Raw genomic sequence first — 23996 nt, forward strand, 5'->3', positions numbered from 1 at the left:
GGCTGGTGCTATCCTGCCATGGGGGGGCTCGGTAGCTGTTCCCAGGCTGACTGGAGAATGTCTTCAGAATGGCTTGGCTACACGCTGGTACCTCCCCTCCTGTGCTCTGTGCTTCCCCCAGAGAGCACACCCTCCTTCAGGACTAGAGAAAGAAAGCAGAGGCACCTCACAGATAGGCCCTGAGATGGGGCTCTCACACTACCCAGCCCCATGCTCTCCCCTGCCATGGACCTCGGAGTGAGTACTCAGCCAATGATGCATACCATGGCTTCCCCCCATGGGCCCCTGTCACTGCCTCCCAGGAGCCCCCAGGGCAGAGGCCAGCTAGGCCTAAGAGGCAGGGGCAGGGCCAGGAAGAAAACTGTCCTGCTCATCCCCTGGTCCAGTCCACTGTTCCATGTTTCTGTAGGCAAAGTAGGGACCTGAAGGGACCATGGCTTCTGGGACCCACCAGGGAGTGCCCCAGCTCACTGCTAGTGACTGAGGACTGGCATGGTCTTCTGGAGAAAGCAGACCAGGCAGAGGGAGCAAGGTTATTCTCGAAAAATATTCCATAAACATGGAAAAAAACTAGCAGGGACTGCTCTCCCCAGGAGAGAAGATGACACAGAATAGACAAAGCTTCTGACGTGATCTAGCTAACCGCTAGTTCTCAGTTCTGGGGAGTCGGGGGAGAGGGAGAGACAAAGACAGAAAGAGAGAGAAGGAGAGGAAGGGGGGAGCAGGAGGGAGAGGAAGAGAGAAGAACATTTTCTATTTGTCTGGCAAACCGCTCCTTCGGGTTCTTATCATAACGGGACACTGGATGTCCTTCAGTGGGGACAATGGAAGAGAAACAATAGAAAGCAGAGTTTGCATAACCAGGAAGGAATACATGGGAACCACAAATGACAGATGGGTGTCCTTATCCCTCCGACACAGGCTGAAATCCCAATCACAGACATGTCCAAGGAGGTTAGGGTTCCAGTGACAGAAAGGCCCATGGATTGTCAGTTGAGAGACCAGAAAAGAGCCACGTTCATAAACACCACCTTGAAGAAGGGGCCAGGGAATTAAGAGGCTCAAGTCTCAGATGTCTGCACCAGTTCAAATGAGGATTTTGCCTGGAAACAGACAGGAGGTGCTTTAATTAATCAGTCTCAACCTGGACAAGAATAAAAATGTAGGTTTGAAGCCAAGAAGAATTTCGACGCTGGGGGGGGGGGGTGGGAAAACCTGTAAAACCATTTACAAAGAAACAACGCAACACTATTACCCCCGCCACATCCTACATTCCCAGGAAGGGTGGGAGGGGAACCCTCCTTTGCCTTGCTCCTTTTGGGGAGGTTCAAACAGGTTAGGGTAATTCTATGAGGAATTGGTATTATTCAGGATATGTGGAAGACAGTTTCATTTCTTGACAATTACTCCAAAGTATTTATATTCTTCTCCGAACGTTATATGTAAATCAAAACTTGAGTGTTCAAAGACTTTGGTTCCCTTTTGCAGTCAAAGCCAGATGCTGGAAGATAGAAGCAACGGAGTTTACTAGCTTTTTCTATGTGCCCAAGGTACCAAAGTAATTTTTCAGGGCCTGCAGGAAGTGTGGTGGTTGGGTGTTGGACTCCCACATGGCCAATGGCAGTTCAAGTCCTGGACCTGGCCACTTGTTTTCTCACTTTCCCTCTTTCTCTGGTGCGCACATGTACCCTATAGCAAATGAAAAGAAAATGATAATACTAACTAAAATTAAATAAATAATTCTTTTTTAAAAAAAGGCAATTTTTGTAAGAAAAAAATAAAGCTCTATCCTTCCGAAATGTTGTAAGAAATGTATGGATCTGAGAAAAGTAGCAATTAGGAACAGAGACTTTCAGATTCCAGTGGTCTTTGAGTTTGGGCTCTTTGGAATCTATCCTATCACTCTGCTCAGCCAGGGGCTGCCTTGGGCAGGGCCCGCTCTTAGGTGCTTCGTGGGCCAGGGCCCGCTCTCCCCCCCGCCTCTCAGAAGGCCCTGGAGTCACACCTTCCTTACGCCTTTCCCCATCACCTCAGACCTTCTGGGAAGCTCTGCTGTTTAGGGATGCAGAGTCTGCACAGATGCCAGAATCAGTCTCAATTAAGTTGTTAAGATCCTCTAAAGATGGCATACAGAGGAAGCAAGGAAAAAAACATGTTCATGATTTGTTTTTAAATCAAAGGAGGTGGTAAACGGGAAGAGAGGAGGACAGAAACGAGCGTGGAGGAAGAAAGAGCCCGGCACGTGTTACCGTGAAGTCACGGGCTCCCTGTGAGCAACGGGAGCACACACATCTCTGAGTGTCTCTTCAGAGACCCTGACAGTTATTTATAAGCACCTGGTTAGCAGCAGCTCTTTTCCCGTGTCTGCTAATCCACTCACCTGTGTGATGGACATGTGGATTGTTTCTAGTTGTCGGCTATTACAAATAAGGACTTTATGCAAACTCGTATGTAAGCCTTTGGATGGACATACGCTTTTATTTCTCTTGGGGAGATAAAGAGTGAGATGCCTGGATCCTACCGTAGCTAGCAGCCAGGTCTGAAAGTTCCGGTTATCCCACACAAGAAGGTTTCCTTCGATAAGGCTATGCATGAAGGCGAAGCATGTGTGATGTTCAGGGAACAGCAAATAGTCCTAGTGGCAGAAAGCGACTGATCAAGTTAAGTGACAAGATGGGCAATGAATTAAATTCTGAGCTGGTAGTTGGAGTACATGTTTTAGGCCATGGAAACTCATTGAAGGCTCTGTCCTGTCTCCAGACATTCCATGCAGTTTCCAGTTTTAGACTCTTCTCGCCTTTGTGCAATTCTCTCAAACCCATCACTGGTCTTGGTAACATCTATGAGATGGTCAAGACCCAACGGAAATACTACCTTGTCCTCGAACTCATCTCCTGACTCTGAGTTTTCTTAACCAACCTCACCTATGCCGCGGGTCACACTGCCTCTCCAAGCCCAGGTGAGTCCCCTCTGCACCTGAGGTCTCTGAGAGCCGAGAGCGAGGTGAGTATGCAACGTCGTCCACTATGCCACCCCTTCTAGGAGAAACTTTTCTTTCGGTCTGCTTTTTATGTAAAATCCAAACTAACATAACATTTTAAATCACGGAGGTATAACTCTCATTGCTCATTTTACCAAGACCGAAATGAGAAGATGTGGACTGACTCCAAGAGGAGAAAAAGGACTCTGCCTCTCTCCCAGCCTTCGTTGGCTTAACCATCACATCCCCAAGCCTTTGCTCTTTTATGCTCACCAGGGTGCCCTCACTCAAGTGTGGCAAATGATGTAATTACTGAAAGAGCAACCATTTTGCAGAGAAAATGGTTATGCATTTGTGGACATTCAATGGCTCAAAATGTCTAAGGAAACCATTTTCTGGGCCCAGAGAAAGAAAGCAAAACTGGGATAGATGAGAAGAGCCCAGCATGAAGGTCATCTGAGGCACTGCCCTGGTACTGGGGGCCCGTCCTGGCTGGGCCTCGGTGCCCATCTCTCTCCTCTGTGTTGACATAGAATGAAATAATCGGGAATAGCCAAGAGTCCTCAAGAAATGGTATGTGTGAGGTTTTAAACTGACCACTAATCTTTGCTAGAGTCACATCTTTTCCATTCTCTTTCCCCAATTTTGTTTTTCTTTAGAATTATTTATTTATTGTTATTACTTTTCATTCATGAGAGAGAGAGAGAGAGAGAGAGAGAGACAGGCATTAACCACTACCCAGGATGGGTACCGTAGTCAGCCATGTGGGAGTCCAGGGCCTTAACCACTACGCCACCTGCTGGCCCCTCTTTGCCCGATTTTCTACAAGATAGTCAAGTCATTAGAGACTACTGATCCTAACTGTTACTCTCTGCAAAGAAATCTCACCTACCTGGATTTCCAGGAGTTTGGCTATGCGTCGGCCTTCGTTGTTTTATTTGGGAACCTGCAGTCTGATTTGCTACAATGTCAGGGCGCGTTGCTGCTTCTGTGCCCACCCAGGCTGGCAGATGCTTCCAACTTCTAGCCTCAGTTCAGGAAGACGTTCTTCCCAGAGAATGCCATCTTAACTTTTGTGTGTGTTTCCGCCAAGGGAGGCACCAACATGCCGGGTCAGGGCCCTGATTCCTTATTCATTCATTTATTTATTTTTAGCTTGCTATAGGACATGAGTGCTTGCCAGAGGAAGACAGAGAAAGATGCAAAGTGAGAAATCACCTCCAGGGGGTGATGGCTACACTGCAACCCCTTCTCCTCCATCCTCTCAGGATTTGAAGCACGCATGCGCATGTGCCTAGCTGTGTTTTTCAAGCCACTGGGTCCGTCCCTTTAACTGAGAAATCGGCCATGGGGGATCCAGCAACCTTAACCTCCATGCCACCGGCTGGCCTGCTTATCTTACTTTTTAAACTGCCTTTATTTTTTAAATGTTCTACGGCTTTGGCACGGAATCAGTATCAGGAGTATGCCAGAGGCCACTGCTACAATTCCATTTCATTATATATTTCCTACTGCTGAAAGTATATTGAACTGTGGCAAAATTTCCTCTAGGGCCTCGCACCTCACGCGGGCTGCCACTTAGCCACCTCATTTTGTCATCAGCATCTCTGATCAGGGTGACAGAAGGATGGGAGGGAAGCAAGGCAACTTGAAATGTTCCACTACTTCAGAAAAGACAGAAGGAATGGAGCTTGTGAGTTTGGCTGGAGGCAGGCAAAAGGATTGTAGATGAGAAGACCAGAGAGACACTTCTTCACTCTCCTGAAGCCGCATGAGCATTCAATATAGGACCCCATCTGTTCTGTTAAATTGACAATTTCCTTTAGCAGGAAATAAAGGTTCATACGGAGTTTCAGACTAGCTACAGAGTAAGAAATAGCTTCACTTTGAAGACTTTACTTTGTAAGGCATTCAGCATGTAACCTAATTTCATTTGATGGACTTTGTTTTTCTTTCTCTGCTGCCTAGAAATGTGTTTCATTATCTCCTGCAGAATTGGGGCTGGGAGGGAGAACTGCAGAATCAGAGTTCTCTGGGCCTTGAAAGCACTCGAAAATAAAATCAAAGAATATGAAATAAAATGATAAGTTACAAAAGCAGCCATCCCAGTGGATTTTTTGTCTCAAACACTTTCCACCACCGAGGTGTACTTAGGGAGTACTGCCCAAACTCCTCCGGGCCCCATTTCACAAACACACAGAAGTGCTTGTGAAACTCAAAAGAGCAAAGTATTACACAGTAGCGCAAACATAGACAGGGGTCAATTTTATTCAAGAGGAAAGTGGCTTTTAATTGAGGGGACAATGTGCATCTATGAGGATTCTTTTAGGATGTAACAAATTAATACTTTACTTCAGATTTTTCTTTTTTTAAAAGAATGATTTGTTTATTATTATTTATTTTTTGAAATTTGCTGTAGGGCACATGTGCTTACCAAAGAGAGATAGAAAGAGAAAGAGAGAGGGAAAGTGAGAAAGCAAGCTGCTAAGTCCAGGAGTTGAACCATAGTGGGCCATGTGGGAGTCCAGGAACGTAACCATCATACCACCTGCTGGCTCCTAGATTTTTCAAATTCAAACCTTCCAAAGTGTTCTAATGCAAAGATTGGACGTTATCTTTAAAACTAAATTCCAATAGAATATGACACCCTGGAACAAAAAGCATCAATTTAGAATCATCTTCGTAATGTTAATATCAGTGGAAACGCACAAACACAAGCGATGGCAGAACAGCAACGTTTTAATGTAGCAATGATCGGGGAGGAGAGACCCACGTGGCAGCATCTGCATAGCACAGGCCAGCTCTGTGCCTCCTGGGGCGCTCAGCAGGTGGAACAGAACTTACTTGATGTCACACAAAAGGGCCACTCCTCTCAGGATCCAGTGATCTGGGGACAAGACTGTTCGCAAATAGACGACAGTGATGAAGGTCAAGTCGGTCCGCCGTGGTTTCTTGTAAATGGGACACACGTACAGCTTGGGGTCCTTGGGAGCCGTGGAGTTGATGGCAAAGATGTGCAGCACAGGCAGCTGCGTGAACAGCACCTTGGGGGTGGATTCTGTGAGCTTCCCATTGCGTCTGTCCCAGGCTGCTCCGTCCATGTAGAGCCCATAAATATACACACCTTCCTGGGAGAGTCAAATAGGATTTAAAAAATATTTTATTTAAATTTATTTATTTATTTACTTATTTTTAATATGACCAATGAGGGACAAAGCAAGAGAGAGAGAGGGAAAGTGAGAAAGCAAGCCACCAGGTCCGGGACTTGAACCACAGTCGGCCACATGGGAATCCAGTGCTCTCAATCACCATGCCACCCACAATAGGACTTCTAAATTATTATTTTATTTAACTTTATTTATTTATTTACTTATTTTTAATATGACCAATGAGGGACAAAGCAAGAGAGAGAGAGGGAAAGTGAGAAAGCAAGCCATCAGGCACAGAGGGAACCATGGTAGACCATGTGGAAGTCCAGTGCCCCCAAACACCGTGCCACCTGCCAGCCCAGGAATTTTTTTTTTTTTTAATTAGGTGCACAAAAGATGAGCATCCGTTAGTGTAACGAAGGTTGTCAGTTTGGAAAGAAAACACACTCCAGCCTTAAACGCTACCAGATGAAGAAAACGCCCCCGGGCACATGCATTCCTGGATACGGAGCCCAGTTCCTCCGTCGGCATTTCTGGAGGCTCTGAGCACTGCAGAAACGTCCCTGTTACTGGCTACTGGGCAGGGGGCTGGCCTGTCTGGACAACAGACTTAGTCAGCAGCTCCAAATCCCCTCTGCGAGGTCTAGGTTGAGTGGATGGAAGGTGGGCGTGTGGAACAGGATCTGAAGCTGGTGCCACGTGGGATCTCAGACTGCGCCGGAAGCCAACCCGTGGCTCAGCTTCATTTCCATCACAGGATGAGGTGACACTCGCCTAGCCACGCTCAGCTAGCGAGAGAGCCAGAGCGCCCCCAGTGGCCGGCTGTGGTGGAGCACCTGGGGGCCTGAAAGCACAAGGAGAGGGTTGTCAGAAGTTCAGATCATCAGCGCGGTGTCTTTCATAAAGATAGGGCCCGTCCTGGAGGTCCTCACCGTTAAATCAGGGAGACAGGATCTACATGCACAAAAGTTATTTTAAAGACACGGATTGAATTACCGGCTGCCTGATAAACAGCCGAGAGGGTAAACGCAGTGGCTCCTGCGGTGGGCGGGGCCTGCGGGCCTGTGCGCTCAGGAGCTTTGTAGAGCAGAGGGTTTTGCAGTGGGCTGCATTTGGAGAGATAGAGGAGAGAGGGCAGACATCCCAGGCAGGAGCAATTCTACAAAGAAAGGCAGGATGGATGGGAAAGCCCAAGAGTTTTGTTTAATGGAGGGTTCAATGGCTATGAAATAATTTAGGGCTTGATGCTGGAAGTCAGGATGCCAAGTTGGAGAGTCTGAATTGATCTCGCAGGCAATGGGGAACCACAGCACAGGTATTCACTAAAAGAAAGGCTGAGAGGGGACCCCAGGGGCGGCTTCAATTGTCACGCGAGCTCATAAAACATATGTATGCAGAAGACAGTGACCGCTTTCCATTTCCAGGGAGGATCCAGCAAAGGGATGTAGGTGCAGATCATAATGAAGACAATGAGATTAATTGCGAAGTATTTTCTGGAATCCCTTCGCGTGGGCTAGCAGGAACAGGACCGTATTTCTGAATCAGAAACTAAGGCACGTGGTTTGACAATAAAACCATGAACAGTCCCAGAAAATCAGGACATCGCGTTACTGCCATTACTCAGAGGGTGACAATTACCTACAGGAACCCCGTGACCACTTAAGAGCCCACCTACAGGACGTTGTTTCCTTCTCTGTGGCCCTCTTAGTTTCAGAACTCTTCAAAAGTCATCGTTAGAAGCTGTGACAGAATAGTGTCACCCACAGATTCATGTCCACCCAGAGGCTCAGAATATGACTCTCCCAAAAGAGCTACAGATACAATTGGGATAAGGACGTACTGGACTCAGGAGGCTCTACAGCAGCACGTCTGGTGTTTTATGGGAGGAGAAGACATGCGGAGATACACAGAAGGGGAGAAGGCCATATGACAGTGGAGACGGAGATTAAGTGATGCACCTACAAGCCGAGAAAGCCACGGATTGCCAGCAAGCCCCAGAAACGTGGAACAGTATTCCTCAGAGTCCCTAGATTGTTGACACCAACTGTGTGAACACTCTGAGTTGGGGCTTCTGGGCTTCTAAACTGTGAGAGAACACATTTCTCTTGTTTTTAGCAATCTGGTTTGTGATGCTTTGTTACAATGGCTATAGGAAATCAATACAGATTTTGACACCAGGAAGCCAGGTGCCACTGTAACAAATACCTAGAAGTGTGACTGTGGTTTTGGACATACACAGTGGGTAGAAAGGAGCTGGAAGAATTTCAAAGCTCACCACAGATAAAGCCTAGATTGGGGGCCAGCAGGTGGCACTAGACTCCCACATGGTTGACCATAGTTCAAGTCCCAGATCTGGTGGCTTGCTTTCTTACTTTCTCTCTCTCTGTTTCTCTCTGGTGAGCACATGTGCCCTATAGCAAACTAAAAAAGAAAATCCATTTGTTATTATAATTAATATTATTATTTTAATTTGACCAGACATAGACAGAGAGAGACAAAGGGAAAGCGAGAAAGCAAGCCTCCAGGTCCAGAACTCAAACTGCAATCAGCCATGTGGGAATCCAGTGCCCTTAACCACCATGCCACCTGCTGACTCCTAAATAATTCTTAAAAAAGAAAAGAAAAAGCCTAGATTGCCCTGAAGAGATTGTTGGTGGATACAGAGGTTAAAGGTGCTTCTGAGGATCTCAGGTAGCAATGGGGAACGTATTCGAAATTGGAGGAAATGCGATCCTTATTATAAAATGGCAGAATACTTGGCCAGAACTTGGAAACCATCTGGTCCAGCCCCCTTGTTTGATGAATGAGGTAATGCAAATCAGAGAAAGGGAAAAGGGGACTAAGATGTCTTTTTTTTTTTTTAGAAGTTTTTGCTATAGGGTGTGTGTGCTCGCCAGACAGAGAGAGACATAGAGACAGAAAGTGAAAAATCACCCCCAAGGGGGGATGGCCATGCCGCAATCCCTTCTCCTCCATTCTCCTCTTGGGATCTTGGGCACGCACGCACACGCGCCCGGCGTGAGTTTTAAGCCACCGGGTCCGGGACTCGAACCACGGTCGACCACATGGGAGTCCAGCGACATAGCCATTACGCCAACTGCTGGTCCCAGGGACTAAGATGTCTTGAGTGTCTATGGGAGGCATCTCACTTAAATTTTCACTATTACCTTTAATGAGACTAAATTATCACGTTCACTTTACAGATGAAGAACAGAGGCTCAAATATGTTAACTTGCCCAAGCTCATTGAGCAGCTTGGTGTCCCAGCAGTGACTTTTTTTTTTTTTTTTTTAGAGATTTTTTTCTCAGGGCACATGCGCTCACTGGAGAGACAGAGACAGATAGAGAGATTGTGAGAAATCACCCCCCAGGGGGGATGGCCATGCCACAATTCCTTCCCCTTCTCCATTCTCCTCTTGGGATTTTGGGCATGCACACACACAGTGTGAGTTTTAAGCCTCCGGGTCCACGACTCAAACCACAGTCGACGACATGGGAGTCCAGTAACGTAACCATTACGCTATCTGCTGGTCCCCAGAAGTGGCTCTCCTGAAGCTTCTGTTTATCTGTTTATCTCAGAACCCCTGCTCTCACCCCAGCCAGGTGTCTTTCCTCCCAGGGTCCCACAACCAGCAGGAAACACTGCAGGAACTGGCCCGGTCCAGCTAGCCCCTGCTGCCCTCCACACTCTGCTGTCTACAGCTGATTCCGTAAGTAGCCCTCAGCAGTGGCTGGAGATACGGGAAATCCTTTCAGGCAAACACAGCACAACTTGTCAGTGTAAGGAAACACAGACAGGGGAGTTCTCAGCACTCACTAGATCATGTCATTAAGCTCTCACTCGGGCAGATGGAGGAGACGGGCGTGGAAGTCTCCCGGTTACAGTGGAGCAAACTGCAAATCTGCTCGCCTTTGCTGCAAGACAAGTGCGCTTAGCTGAGACACCCCTAGTTCAGTCTAAGCAGAACTGTAACTCAGCCTCGGCTCTAGCCTGTCTCTGCTCCTGCCCAGCAGTGCCTACCCCAGGGGGTGAGGTGATCTCCTCCTTGGTCTGCCGCAGAACTTCATTGTGGATGGTCACGGTGTCCAGTGCCCAGCCTTTGTGGGCACGGGTCACTTCTTGCCTCATGGCTGTGAGGAAGCCTTAAGAAAAAAAAGAAAAAGACCAGATTTTAATGCCACATTAGAAACAAACAAACAAACAAAATATGAAGCGTCAATTGCTGTGCACTTGGTTGTCAATCTCTAAAGTGTGAGCTGATCCTAAGAGAAGCAGAGAGCAAACCCCAGGGGGGCCATTTCTCTCAGTGTTTGGTTTCTATGGGGACCTGCAATGAGCTAAATCTTTCCCACCAGCTGACGCCAGGAAGGCAGCACCCTCTCCGACTCGCATTGGGCCTGGGCTTGAAATTCTCCTGGGACTTCAATAGCTCATATCCTTTAAGGATTGCCGTCCAGTCCCAGTTCATAACCTCTATCTGAAAACACAGTATTAAGAACCCAGGAATAAGACTGGGATGGTAATACATACCGAGAACAGCCTTCCCATCAAACCTGAATCAAACCATTATCAAGCTTCTATTTGCTAAAATGGGACAATTTCATTTAGTCTAAGAAAATAAGGCATAATGCCAAAATAGAAAACCCGACTTTCAATTTGAGCAAACAAAGCAATCACACCGGAAAGAAAAGCTCCTTGTTTTCATGTGCATAATACAGTTATTTTAGGACCACACATGGTTCTGCATATTGTGGCCTTTCTTTAAACTCAATATTTGCAAACCACGCCATCCAAATCAATAAGAGAAGGCTCTCTTGGAGAGTAGCATTGGATGTTGGGGGGGAAAAATACTCTATACTTCACAATGGACTTTGAAAACTTCTATCTGACCCATATATTTTGCGCTCCATGTGAAAATGAAAAATCATGAGGCTCTCTGGCGAATAAAATTTTGGAATGTGTCCCTACTACTCCTAGATTAGTAAATTCTGAAGACCAAACCAACACATACCAGCACATGCACAATCCAACATGGGAGTGAGTGAAAACATTTTATGGAGATTGAGTGGGCATGGGGGAAGGAGGACAGTTGCAAGGTCTAATTACGAGAACGGATCTGAGATCCTTAGAAGTTAGAGAGAAAAAAATAAGACTCCTCACTGGGCTTTACGGAGCTCTCCCCATTACTCAGTTCGACACTGAGACAGGCACACAGGTGCTCAGTCCCTCTGAAGTAGCCGCTGTGTATCAGGCTTTGCTCTAGCTGGGACGACCCCAAAGGCGAGGAGCCCATCCGGGGTCTTTGCATTCAAGGGACTCAGGAGCATGGAGGGAGGCAAGACATTAACAGGAGGTTGTTATGGACAGGGTGGAACTCGAGAAGACAGATCAGGGAAGGCTCAACTGTGAAGATAAAGTTGAAGGTGACTCTGGAAAGATAGGGTTGTGTTTTTTTTTTGTTTTTTTGTTTTTTGTTTTTTTTCTAGATAAGACCATTCTAGTCAAGGGAAGAACATGTGCACATTCATGGAAGCTTAGGCTGAAGGGGAAGCACCAGTAACAGACACGGTTAGAACAAAGGTGGTGGTGACACTTCTGAGGGTCAGAGTTTGGACTTGAGTCTCTGGAAGGTGGGAAGCTACTGAATACTTAATGTAGACAAATGATTTGATTGTATGTGCATCTTGGAAAGCTTACCCATTAAAACAGGATTTGGGGGGCCAGCAGATGGTGTAACGGTTGTCACTGGACTCCCACATAGCTGGCCGTGGTTCAAGTCCTGAACCCGGTAGCTTGAAACTCATGCCAGGCACATGTGGGTGCATGCCCAAAATCCCAAGAGGAGAATGGAGAGAAGGGATTACAGCGTGGCCATTCCCTATATGTGTGTGTGTGTGTGTGTGTATGTGTGTGTGTGTGTGTGTGAGGGGGGTGATTTCTTGGTTCCTATCTCTCTGTCTCTCTCTGTCTCTCCAGCAAGCACACATGCCCTTATAGCAAAAATCTCTCTCTCAAAACAAACAAACAAACAAAAACAAACAAACACCCCAGGACTTGCGATGCTCGAAAAGGGCCCTTGCATTAATTCAAAAGAAAAATCATGCCAGAGTATCTGAGTAAAGAACTCTCAAGGAAATTCTTATAAAAGTACAGTTTCACGAACTGAGACTCTCTGCTAGAACAGGATGACGTTATAAATGGAGATGTTAAGTACGGGGACAGAGAGCAGAGTGGGGGCCGGCCTGGAGCAGCGGCCGGTCAGTGCCTTCCCCTCTGGGCATCTCTTGTGGCTTGATGGGCCTGGGGTTATGCCGACTTCCACGTTACACACTGGGGATCCCGTTACAGTGATCAGCATTTTGCGTGTCTGCCAGGCAGTGGGACACATAGCCACAATAATAAAATCAAGTTCTCCTGTCCGTTTTATTTATTTATTTTTAAAGAGGATTTTTTTTGTTTGCTTGTTTGTTTTTTTCTATAAGGCATGTAGATTCCCCAGGGAGAGGAAAAGTGAGAAATCACTCCCCAGAGGGAATGGTCATGCAGTAATTCCTTCTCCTCCATTCTCCTTTTAGGATTTTGGGCACACACACACTCACACACACACACGTGCCCAGCATAATTTTCAAGCCTCCAGGTCAGGACTTGAACTGCAGTCGGCCATGTGAGAGTCTAGCGCCTTAACCATTACACCACCTGCAGGTCCCCATGACCCCCACCACCACCTTTCTCCCATTAAGTCAGTACGTGAAAATGTCATTTTCATCATTCACCATTATGTGTACATCTATGTGGTGTATTAGACGCAGAATAGCCAAGTAGAAAGCTTGGAATTAAATGGACTCTATTTTATGATATTTTAAAAGTCATTACCGATCTATGAATCTACACGCTCATTAATGTACAAGGCATGAATTCTGGTCTTAACCATCCATCTGCCAAGTAATTGGATTTTTCCAATTGAATTTTTCAGTAACATTTTAAATCCCAACTAAATTGCATGTTTGACCTCACGCCATGCGGCGCTCAGGACAGGACCATAGGTGCCAGATGGGGAAGGAGCTGGACGTTCTCTGATGCCACACGGCTGGTTCGAAAACCTCAGTCACTGTCAGAGACCTCTGAAGGCTCTACCGCAGTTAAGGAGAGAGCATTCCCTACCTCCTCCTGCAGGGCAACATCCAGGGTGTCATCCAAGGGGCTGAGCAATAAGCCCGAATGCTGAGGAAGCACTGTGTGCCAGTAGGTGAAGTCTAGAACGCACTTAGATCCCCGTCAGCTATTAGGGAAATGTTTAATTGGGCCAGCCAGTGGCGTGGTGGTTAAGGTGGTTAAATCACACTTGGCTAACTGCATGGTTTGAGACCCAGATCCGGTAGCTCGGAAAAACATGATGAACATGTGTGCACACCCCAAATCATAAGAGGCAACTGGAGAAGAGGGATTACAGCACCCCGGGGGTGCTTTTGCGTGTGCGCGCGCTCTCTCTCTCTCTGCCTCTCTCTAGCAAGTGCATATGCCCTATGGAAAATTTTTTAGAAAAGAAAAGTGTTTAGTACATATATCTGAGAGTGGAGGGTAGAAAACGCCCATGGCCAGTCCCACTCAGAGGCTACAGAGAAGATACAAAACATTTTGATAGTTTTGTTTTGGCTTCCTAAAAAGAACACGACTGTGTGAAAGTCAAAGGGTGGTTAACCCACTGATTTGTTCATTATTCAATTTCAAAAATGAATGACTATCTTTCTTTCAAGTGTAACAAAGCCAAAAATTTTTTCCCTGATGTTTGTGTAGTTTTAAGAGACTACTGTATTGATATATTTTTCTTGATAAGAGCTTGAAAACCAGTACCTTAGTTGTGGCACCAATTTTGTTCTAATAATTCTTAAACCAAGTTTCCATCATCAGTGGTGGCAAAATGATTCATATGTTCATATGTCTGACACTGAAGAGAGAAACAGAAAGCTGGGGAAAGTCTTCAATAATAATAACCATCTATTCTTCATGAAATTTAAGCGCCCACAGAAAAAACGGGTGATTTGATTATTTAAACATCTGAATTACATGTGGTCTAAATGACATGCTTTCAGAAAAAAATTTTCCCTTCAAACTTATAAAGCATAATGAATTCTTAAAACACTTGACAAGCCTGTTCTTTTTTAAAAAAATCACTTTTAAGCTAGGATTATACTTTGGAACTCAGGTCTAAAGTAACACTTGTTTTGTGCTAATTCCTATAACAGCAGTCATCCAACATTTCAGCAAACTAATTACTGGTGTTTGACTTGTGCAATCAGTTGGCTTAAAGAAAGCTGCAGAAGGCTTTAAGTACCATACAAGCTTTTAGAAAAGACGGAAGAAGTAACTAATCAGGAAGGTTGCTTTTCTCAACTCTATAAGGAGTTGGCTGGTGATCTGTAATGAATGATGGTCCTATACAAAAATAGGCAGTTTTCTTTTTCTTTTCTTTTTTCTTTTCTTTTCTTTTCTTTTCTTTTCTTTTCTTTTCTTTTCTTTTCTTTTCTTTTCTTTTCTTTTCTTTTCTTTTCTTTTCTTTTCTTTTCTTTTCTTTTCTTTTCTTTTCTTTTCTTTTCTTTTCTTTTCTTTTCTTTTCTTTTCTTTTCTTTTCTTTTCCTTTTCTTTTCTTTTCATTTTCTTTTCTTTTCTTTTCTCTTCTCTTCTCTTCTCTTCTCTTCTCTTTTCTTTTCTTTTCTTTTTTTTTTTTTTTGGAGAGGTTTTTGCTATAGGGCACGTGTGCTTGCCAGACAGATAGAGACATAGAGACAGAAAGCAAGAAATCACCCCCCAGGGGGATGGCCACACCACAATCCCTTCTTCTCCATTCTCTCAGGATCCTTGCACGCACGCACATGCGCCTGGCGTGAGTTTAAGCCACCGGGTCCAGGACTTGAATCGAGGCCGACTACATGGGAGTCTAGCAATGTAGCCATTACACCAACTGCTGGCCCCAGTTTTCTTTTCCTTTAATAAATGACCTTGTCCTTATGTAATAGCCTTAGGTTGGGCGGTATTTCCTGTCTCATCAGTTATAAGCCTCCGAGTAGCGTCTTGGAAGATGAGGAGAAATGATGCTCTTGCCACAAGTTTATGACAGGCAGTTTTTCCCCTAAATGAGAAGCAAATGTAGTTCATTCGTAAGTTGAATTAAAGGCCAGAAATCATTACATAAAGATAGGGTTCATCAGCCCAGTGAAATGAAAACGTATTGGGCTTCCGTCCTGATTCCTTGCTAGATGCCATAAGGTAGGGACTTAAAGCTGCTGCAAATGAGAAACACCTCGGGAGCTTTTGAAACTCCTAATTTCCAGGCCACAGTCTGGATCAATATAATCAGACTCTCTGGAGATGGGCCCAAGTATACATATTGCTTTAAGTCAAGGCTTCTCAAATGCTTGTGTTCATAGGGACCATTTGGGAAAGGGGCTCTAGTTAAAAAGCAGTTCTGATTTGGTAGGTAGGTCAGGGATGGGGCCTGAGACTGCATTTCTAACATGCTCCCAGTTGACCCTGAAGCTGCTGGCTGGCGGACCACCTACTAGATGCCAAAGGTCAAAGGTCTAATCTCACAGTTCCTCATACATTAGAATGACCAAGAGGGCTTTTTAAGAAAATTGACTGGGCAGACTCCAGGGGCCTTATCCCCAGAGATTCTGATATAGTTGGTCTGGGGCTCCAGGCATGTGCACGTTTGCAAAAAAAGCTCCTCAGGTGACTTTACTGTGTGGGCAGGCTGAGAACCACTGCTGTAAACAAAAGCTACACAAGACGGGTCGTTGACAGTCACTGACCCACATTTGTCCTAAGAACAAATCTGAGGAGTGGGAAGGGAAATGCCTCATAGTATAAGAAAACTATTACAACTACTGAAAGTATGAGCAGACTTCTTCCAGGGTCCCCTGAGACATACACGATCTCCGAAATGACATTCATCTAGGACATGGTTGGCTCTGGAAAACCTGGGTACAGACAGGAGAGCTGGAATACTTCTCTTGGTAGGTTGGACTTAGCTGAGCCAGCCTGTCCAGACCTGGCTTCTTCTCTTGCTGTTGACACTTCATCTCCTTTCCTTTGACCCACCTTACTCCCAGCCCCAAACCTTTCCACGTCTGTCTCTGGCACAGTTCTGCGGTTGACCAACTCCCACACTTCCCATCTCTTCACAGAATGCTGGCTCCACCTCCTCACTTACTAGAACGTGGCTGACAATGGTCAACCCTTTAGACCTTGCCATCTCAGCTATCCCTTCATTCTTTCGGAGAACCTGCTGCACTGAAGTCTACAATGTCTGGCCACCGCCATCTTAGTTCCTGTCACATACCCATCTTCCCCCACTCCTTGAGTGCCCTGCCAACACCTGGGTCTCTCCACTATCCCATTCAGTATCCAATGCCTCCATTCTTTGATCTAGCCTTTTTTTTTTTAATTCATCAACCCAACTCTTAACTCTCTTTTCTATTTAGTCTCTAGCCATCTTTTTCATCAGCTGCAGAGTAATACCCCAAGTATGGATGAATCCAGCTGTCCCCCTTCTCACACCGATACCAGGCTACGGAATGATACCAGAAACCAACACACAGCTGTCACTGCCACAGTGTACCAAGGGCCTCAATAAAATCCTCAAAGCCACTCAGTGCCCTTTGTTGTACCGTTTTGCTCCCTTCCTCCAACTTCTGCTACTGTCCAGAACATTTCTTCTCCAACACGTTCTTGCTCTCCAGCTGCACACAAAGTGGAAAGCATCAGATGGGAACTTTCTTAACGTCTTGTCCCCAAGCCCGCACCGAACTCATCCGCTACGAGAATCCATGCTCATTCCTTCTTTGTTACTCTTCTTACTGTGGGCAAGAAGAGTGTCTGCCTGCGTGCACCTCTCCACTTATGAGCGCTGTGTCCACCCCCGCCTGCCGCTCTCACCTCTCTCCGGGATTGTCCCTCCTTCCCTGTCTCTCCCCCTCAGCACTCTCCCAGCAGTGTTTGAACAGGCTCGAATTTCTCCTCTCATTAAAAGAAAGAAAATCCTTCCTTCTTAGAACCACTCCTCCAACTCACTTCTCTTCAAAGCCAAGTTTCTTTCCATTTTTTTTAGAATTATTTAATTTTATTTAGCCACTCGTTTATTTTAATTTGACCAGACACACACACACACACACACACACACACACACACACAGAGAGAGAGAGAGAGAGAGAGAAAAAGAAAGCAAGACATAAGGCTCAGAACTCTGGGATTCGAGCGGTAGTTGGCTATGTGGGAGTCTAGTGCCCTTAACCACCATGTACCTGCTGGCCCCAGTTTTAAATATTTTTGAGAAAATGCTTACATCTCAACTATTCACTCCATTTCCTTGTTTAACTCACTCCTGCTGAAATCCGACTTCTCCACCTCCCCCCTTCTCCACCGAGACCTCTCTTGCCTACAGTCTCTTTGTTGATGAATCTATCTGGCCAGTTTTGGCCCATCTTACTTAACTACCGGCAGCATCTGCTCCTACCTACTGCCCTCTCTCTCCTTGCCCTTCACAACCAATGCCCTTCTGGTTTCCCTGTTCCAAGCTGTTTGGCCATGAGGACCATGTGCGGGAGTCTGGGTGATCTGAAGGGTGGAGCACAGTAAGTGAGCAGAGTTCTGGGAAGGCTGGTTTGGGAGGAGGATGACCACGCGTGAGACTCACAGGAGGATGGAATGCCCTGCGCTGGCAGTCGGAGGTGAGAAATCCAAATCCTACGCTGGGGCGTAGGCAAACCAGTCATAGGTAGACATGAACAGCTACATCTGTGAGGATGGCTGAGGTCATTGGTGAGGGGACTGAGGCCAAGGGCAGAACGTGCCTGAAGAGTGCCCACAGAGTGAGCTGAGAAGTAGCCCTCAGAGAGGCAGGCAGAAAGCAGATAAGGGCACGGGCGGAAGCCAAGGTAGGAAAGCAATTTCAGCCTCGGCACTCTAACGGCAGTCAAGGGGAATGAGGTTGGCAAGGAGGGAAGGGCACCAGCTATGGTGTCCTTGGAGAGAGCAGCTGCAGTGCAGTGAGGGAGGCTGGCCAGATCACAAGGGGCTGGGTGGTTGGTAAGGGACAGAACCATACAGAGCCTAGAATGACAAAGGCATGGTTGTTCCAAAGACCAGTTTATAACAGGCCCTCACACGAAGGGAAACAGGATGGTTGTTACTCACTGGGGGCATTCCTTAGAGGGCCACAGTCCTTCTATTATCCTGTGATTCAGGCAGGGCAGGTTGGTGCAGTCACTCCCACTGAGGTCTAGGCCCTTGAGGTCCATTTACTCAGATTCCTTCAGCCTTTTTTTTTTTGGAGAGGTTTTTGCTACAGGGCGCATGTGCTCACCAGAAAAGACAGAGAGAGACGGAAAGCGAGAAATCACCTCCCAGGGGGGATGGCCACGCTGCAATCCCTTCTCCTCCATTCTCCTCTCGGGATCTTGGGCATGCACGCACACGCGCCCGGTGTGAGTTTAAGCCACCAGGTCTGGGACCCAAACCATGGCCGACTACGTGGGAGTCCAGCGACATAGCCATTATGCCAACTGCTGGCCCCATCGCTCAGGCTTTTTAACTGTTAGGTTCTGCAGAGAGTAGCAAGTGGAACACGCTTAGAATTGCCACTAGGTTAGCCGATCTTCCCTGGTATTTTCCAACGCTGAAGGTCTATTATCCGTTGGTGCACTTCCCCACTTCTACGAAAGCCAGGCTGTCAGGACGAGCATTCAGAAACCACTGGCAGAGGTGGCATATGCTTTTGACAGGGGCACAAGATAACGGGATGAAAAGTATCCATCTCCTCGCTCGGGCAAGAATCTCCTCTAACTGAAAAATCTTGATTTGCGTTAAGGAATAATAAGTTGTCACTAATTATCTGCCACGACAGACCGGCATGGCTTGTCAAGACACCGAGAGAAAAGACCAGAGAAAGCGCAGGCAGTTTGGCATCTAAACGGCACGGAGCTCCAGATCGAGTTAAACATTTGGGAAATGATACCGCACAGCTCCGTCTCTGAGAGAGGTGCGAGACCCAGGGGCCTCCGTGTCATTAACGGCACCTGTGAGTCATACCCAACACCAAATGGCAAAGTGTGGCTATCAATTAAGAGCTTCCAAAAGGCAGTCAGTACCCAGGCTTGAAGTCAGGCTCATTACAACGCGTATTTTCTGGGTTTAAACACATACAGCTTACGTGCACACACACACACTCGAGCTCACACAGCAGAGTCCAAGTTGTGTATGTGATGCACTGAGAGGACACCCACGGGAAAATGAGAGCAAAGCCAGGCTTTGAGAGCCCCCAGGAAGCAGAGGCTTACACAATACGTGAATATGTGCAGCAAGGACTGGAAAAGCCCGGGGGAGCACGAAGGTGTTCCTGGCCCGAGTAATCCGTTGGGAGGCAAATCCAGGTAGCAGAAAAGCTGTGCCTTGAACAGATAGTATAGGGTCACAGATACGAAGAGCTGGACTGTTTCAATAATGAACTGTAATTGCCGCACAGTTGAGCCCATCAACTGCTACAGAAATGATTGTGAAGGGGGCTGAAAATACCAGATGAGCTCCATGGTGACTGACTCAGCCTCTTCAAATACGCCAGGCAAAATATCAGGCCACGCAGAAGGCAAACGAGCAATGCTACGGAAGCACCAGCTCGGACGCTGACCAGGGGACAAATGAAGCATGTCACCTGTCCTTGTGGTAGCCACAGGCCCAGGGCACAGTCAACAGAGGCACAATTTTCCACCCACCAAATAGCTTTAGATGCCGTATTACATAATACTATGATAAAAATTAAGAGTCAGGTGTGAATAAAACATTTCCCAGTGTTTTATAATTGTCTTTAGTCTAGGTTGTTTTGATTTTATATATACGTATTTGTTGTTGTTGTTTACTTTTTATGTTTTTATTATTTCTAAAGAATTATTTTTGGGGGGGACCAGCAGTTGGCGTAATGGCTATGTCGCTGGATTCCCATGTAGTCGACCGCGGTTCGAGTCCCAGACCTGCTGGCTTAAACTCATGCTGGGTGCATGTGCGTGCATGCCCATAATCCCGAGTGGAGAATGGAGGAGAAGGGATTGTGATGTGGCCATCTCCCCTGGGGAGTGATTTCTCTCTTTCTTTCTCTCTGTATCTCTCTCTTTCAGGCGAGTGCACACACCCTATAGCAAAAACCTCTCCAAAAAAAAGAATTTTTTAAAATTTAACTTTATTTTATGTATAATATGTATAATTATTTATGTATAATTTATTTATTTTAATTTGACCAGAGAGGGACAGAGTGAGAGAGTGAGTGAGAAAGCAACTGCCAGGTCCTGGATTCAAACCGCAGTTGGCTATGTGGGAGTCCAGCACCCTTAATCACCACCCTACCTGCCAGCTCCTGTTGGTATTTATTTTAAAGGACAGCATTTTTGTTTTGTTTTGTTTTTTTTTCTTAAGAGAGATTTTTGTTACGGGGATGTATGGTTATGAGAGAGAGAGAGAGAGAGAAAGAAATTAACCCCCACAGAGATGGCCACATTGTAATCCCTTCTCTTCCATTCTCCTTTTGAGATTTTGGGCATGCACCCATATGTCCCCAGTATGAGTTTCAAGCCTCTGGTCGAGGACTCGAACCACAGTCAGCCCTGTGGGAGTCCAGTGACAACCATTATGCCATCTGCTGGTCCCAAGACAGGGTCTTACTGCATGCTGATTCTCTTGCCTCATCCTTTCAGCAGGGACCATGGGTATGCATCACCATGCCTGGCATCCCTTTTTTTTTCATATAGGGTATCATTATGCTGCCCAGGCCAACCTTAAGCTCACAATCCTTCTGGCTTAGCTTCCTGAGTCACTGGAATTACAGGTGCATGCCCCATGCCTGGACTTTAGGTTGGATAGGGAATAGATCCCAAGCATCCCATATGGCCCAACCTGCAGAGCACGGCATCCTAGCTGGGCCTAACTATGTATATGGTGATGAAAATGTGGCCTTTTCACAAACTCCATTGTGTTTTACTTTTCCAAAGACATTTACTTAAATGTTCAAATGTTTTGAACCAAAGCAAAATATTGAGTTGCCAGAAAAGTCATGACGCAGTTTTGCATAGAAACACAGAAAAATATGTCATGATTTTCCAACAACCCGGTTTTCCACCAAAGAGGACTGGTTCAGAAGACATAAAACCCAGGAGATGCATTCATGTTGATAAATCAATTATTAATGTCAAATAGTGGCCAAAGAGGCTTCCAACTGGGAAGGATTTTGTTTGCACACTGCCTGTGAACATGCCTGGAGTGCTCTGATGTTTACGTTTTCCAGATTTGGCCAAGTGATGTGGAACAGAAAGAAATTTGTCTTTCATGAGAAGGAAAGGGAAGTAGAGACGAGATCAGTGTGTAGGAAGAGTTGGCCCCCCATCTTCTGCACGACTAACAGAAAGTAATCATAGGTAAGGGGTGTGTGCGTGTGCGTGCGTGTGTGTGTGTGTGTGTGTGCGTACTGGTCTGAAGGGTATGATGTTTGAGCAAGTCTGGGCTTTCCAGGCTTTCCAGGGCCAGCAGGTGGCGTGGTGGTTAAGGCGCTGGACTCCCACATGGCCGACTGTAGTTTGGGTCCTGGACTTGGCAGTTGCTTTTTTACTTCTCTCTCTCTCTCTCTGGTCACATTAAAAAATAATAATAAGGGACCAGCAGTTGGCGTAATGGCTATGTCGCTGGACTCCCATGTAGTCGACCATGGTTCGAGTCCTGGACCCGGTGGCTTAAACTCATGCTGGGCACGTGTGTGTGCGTGTGTGCCCAAGATCCTGAGAGGAGAATGGAGGAGAAGGGATTGCAGCGTGACCATCCCCCCTGGGGGTGATTTCTCGCTTTCTGTCTCTCTGTCTCCCTCTGTCTCTCTGGTGAGTGCACGCGCCCTATAGCAAAAACCTTTCCACACAGACAAAATAATAATAACAATAATAATAACAAATAAAATTAAATAAATAAATAATTCTTAAAAAACAAAAACAAAAACAAGAAACACGTTTTGGGCTTTCCAAGAAGATAAAGCCATGACCGAAAGAAAGAAAGTCTAATTTAAAAACAGAAATGAAGAGAAAGATGAAGCCAAGGAAACAGTTCACTGAAATGTAAATCTACCTTTGTATTTCTTTACGCATCATTCTGGGTTATAACATTTCTTAACAAGTTTTTATTTTTTTTTATTTCTAAAATGTATTTTTGTTATAATTCTGTTTTGTGTTTGAGTTTCACCAATTTACTGGGTGTGGTTTTTCAAACCATGTATACATTGTGTAATGAAGTCAGAGCAGTTCGAGATGAGGTCATGTTAACACTGCTACTCTGCTATAGATGTGATGAAAGGGGGAAAATCACTGGGAGAAAACTGTGCACTGGGATAGATGATCTGATTTAGTCATTTGTGTCTACAGAAAGCCGAGGATGAAGCAACCACGCGCCCCTGGTTACTGAATCTCAAAGATACACTCGCCGACCTCGGTTTTTACAGTCGGTGGCTCACGCCCATCCTGACCTCCGAGTCTGCTGCACACCCCTCCTCACACACCTCTCCCCACGTCCTACCAGTGCCCTGGCAAGCCCAGCGCTCTGTGCCCTTCTGCACAACCTGCCCCCCTTCCAGCGCCCCGTCTTATGCCTCATTTTCAGTCTACGTCATTGCCTCTTCCCACTCTCTCTAAGGTTCCCATTTGATCACTCCATCAGATTTGTCCCTTCCCTGCACCCGCTCTGTTTCTTGGATCTGCTAAGAGTCTCACTGCTCCCAAATTCCAATCTGCCCTGTCTCTATCCCTGGGATTATCTTTTAATCTTCTGTGACTCCTCATTGCATTTATGATACAGCTCAAACTTCCACAGAAGACTTCACACTCCGGCTGCCTTCTCTGTCCACCCTGCCCCTGCTTCCTGGTCACATGGTCTCCTTGTTCCCTGAACACGCTTGTCTGTGCTCAGGCCTCTCCTGGGACCACCCTTTCGTTGTTTCCCTGCATCTGCAAACGCCGCTCACAGCTCCCTCCCAGCCCAGCCTCGGCTCATCCCTCTGTCCTCTGTCCTCCCCTGGCTCTCAGTTCTTGCACAGGAGAAGAACTTATCATATTAAGGTTGCTGATGTGTCTGTCTCACCAACCAGATTACAGGCTGCTTTAGGGCAGGAATCAGGTCTCAGATCTCTTTCTATTGAAAGCACCGTGCTAAGGGGCCATCGAATGGAAGATGGTTAAGCAATCCTTATTAAATTAAACGCTATTTCTTCAGGCTCTTCAGCCAGGAATTACCTGGTGACAACTTACTCAACTTGAGGGGGAAAGAGACTCATCGGTAGACACACAAAACTTCAGAACCGTAAGAAAGGATTTTCCTTCCTAAAAGTTACTGGAAATTCAGAGAGAAAAGCAGAGAAATAAGATCTGGGGGCTAGCCTTTACAAACATAAAGGCTATCGACATGATAATATACTATGTATAATTTGGTGTGCTCATAAAAATCACCATGGTTAGGGTTTTAAATTTACAACATTTTAAGGCATTTAAAAATGCATGAAGTGAATAAGTGTATGTATACAGAGGACAATTAAATGTATACTTTTAAAGTATAATACTCACTGAAGTATGATTTATACAACGAAATGGCACAACTTATCAGTGTACAGCTCAGTGAATTTCCACCAAGGGAATACAGTCATGTGACCAGCGTTCAGCCCGGGAGATAGAGCATCCTCAGGGCCCAGAAGTCCTCTTGTGCCCTTTCCTATCATCGCCTTCTCCCCAAGGGTAACCACTATCTTGAATATTTTTTCTTCCTTTCTTTCTTCCTTCCTTCCTTCTTCCTTCCTTCCT

General features: G+C 46.1%; 1 protein-coding gene across 1 annotated transcript in view; it reads right to left on the reverse strand.

Annotated features, from left to right (window-relative positions):
• Window positions 1-5707: 5707 nt before the first annotated feature.
• Window positions 5708-23996, reverse strand: part of DNAH8 (dynein axonemal heavy chain 8) — a 413702-nt gene continuing 395413 nt past the window's right edge. The window contains exons 91-92 of the mRNA XM_027771927.1: window positions 10150-10271; window positions 5708-6108 (exon numbers count right to left, since the gene is read on the reverse strand). Coding sequence (XP_027627728.1) covers window positions 5821-6108; window positions 10150-10271 — 410 coding nt within the window. The 3' untranslated portion in view covers window positions 5708-5820. The remainder of the gene's footprint in view (window positions 6109-10149; window positions 10272-23996) is intronic.

This window comes from Tupaia chinensis, unplaced genomic scaffold, assembly GCF_000334495.1.
Source record: "Tupaia chinensis unplaced genomic scaffold, TupChi_1.0 Scaffold000238_1, whole genome shotgun sequence".
Classification (NCBI taxonomy): domain Eukaryota; kingdom Metazoa; phylum Chordata; class Mammalia; order Scandentia; family Tupaiidae; genus Tupaia; species Tupaia belangeri.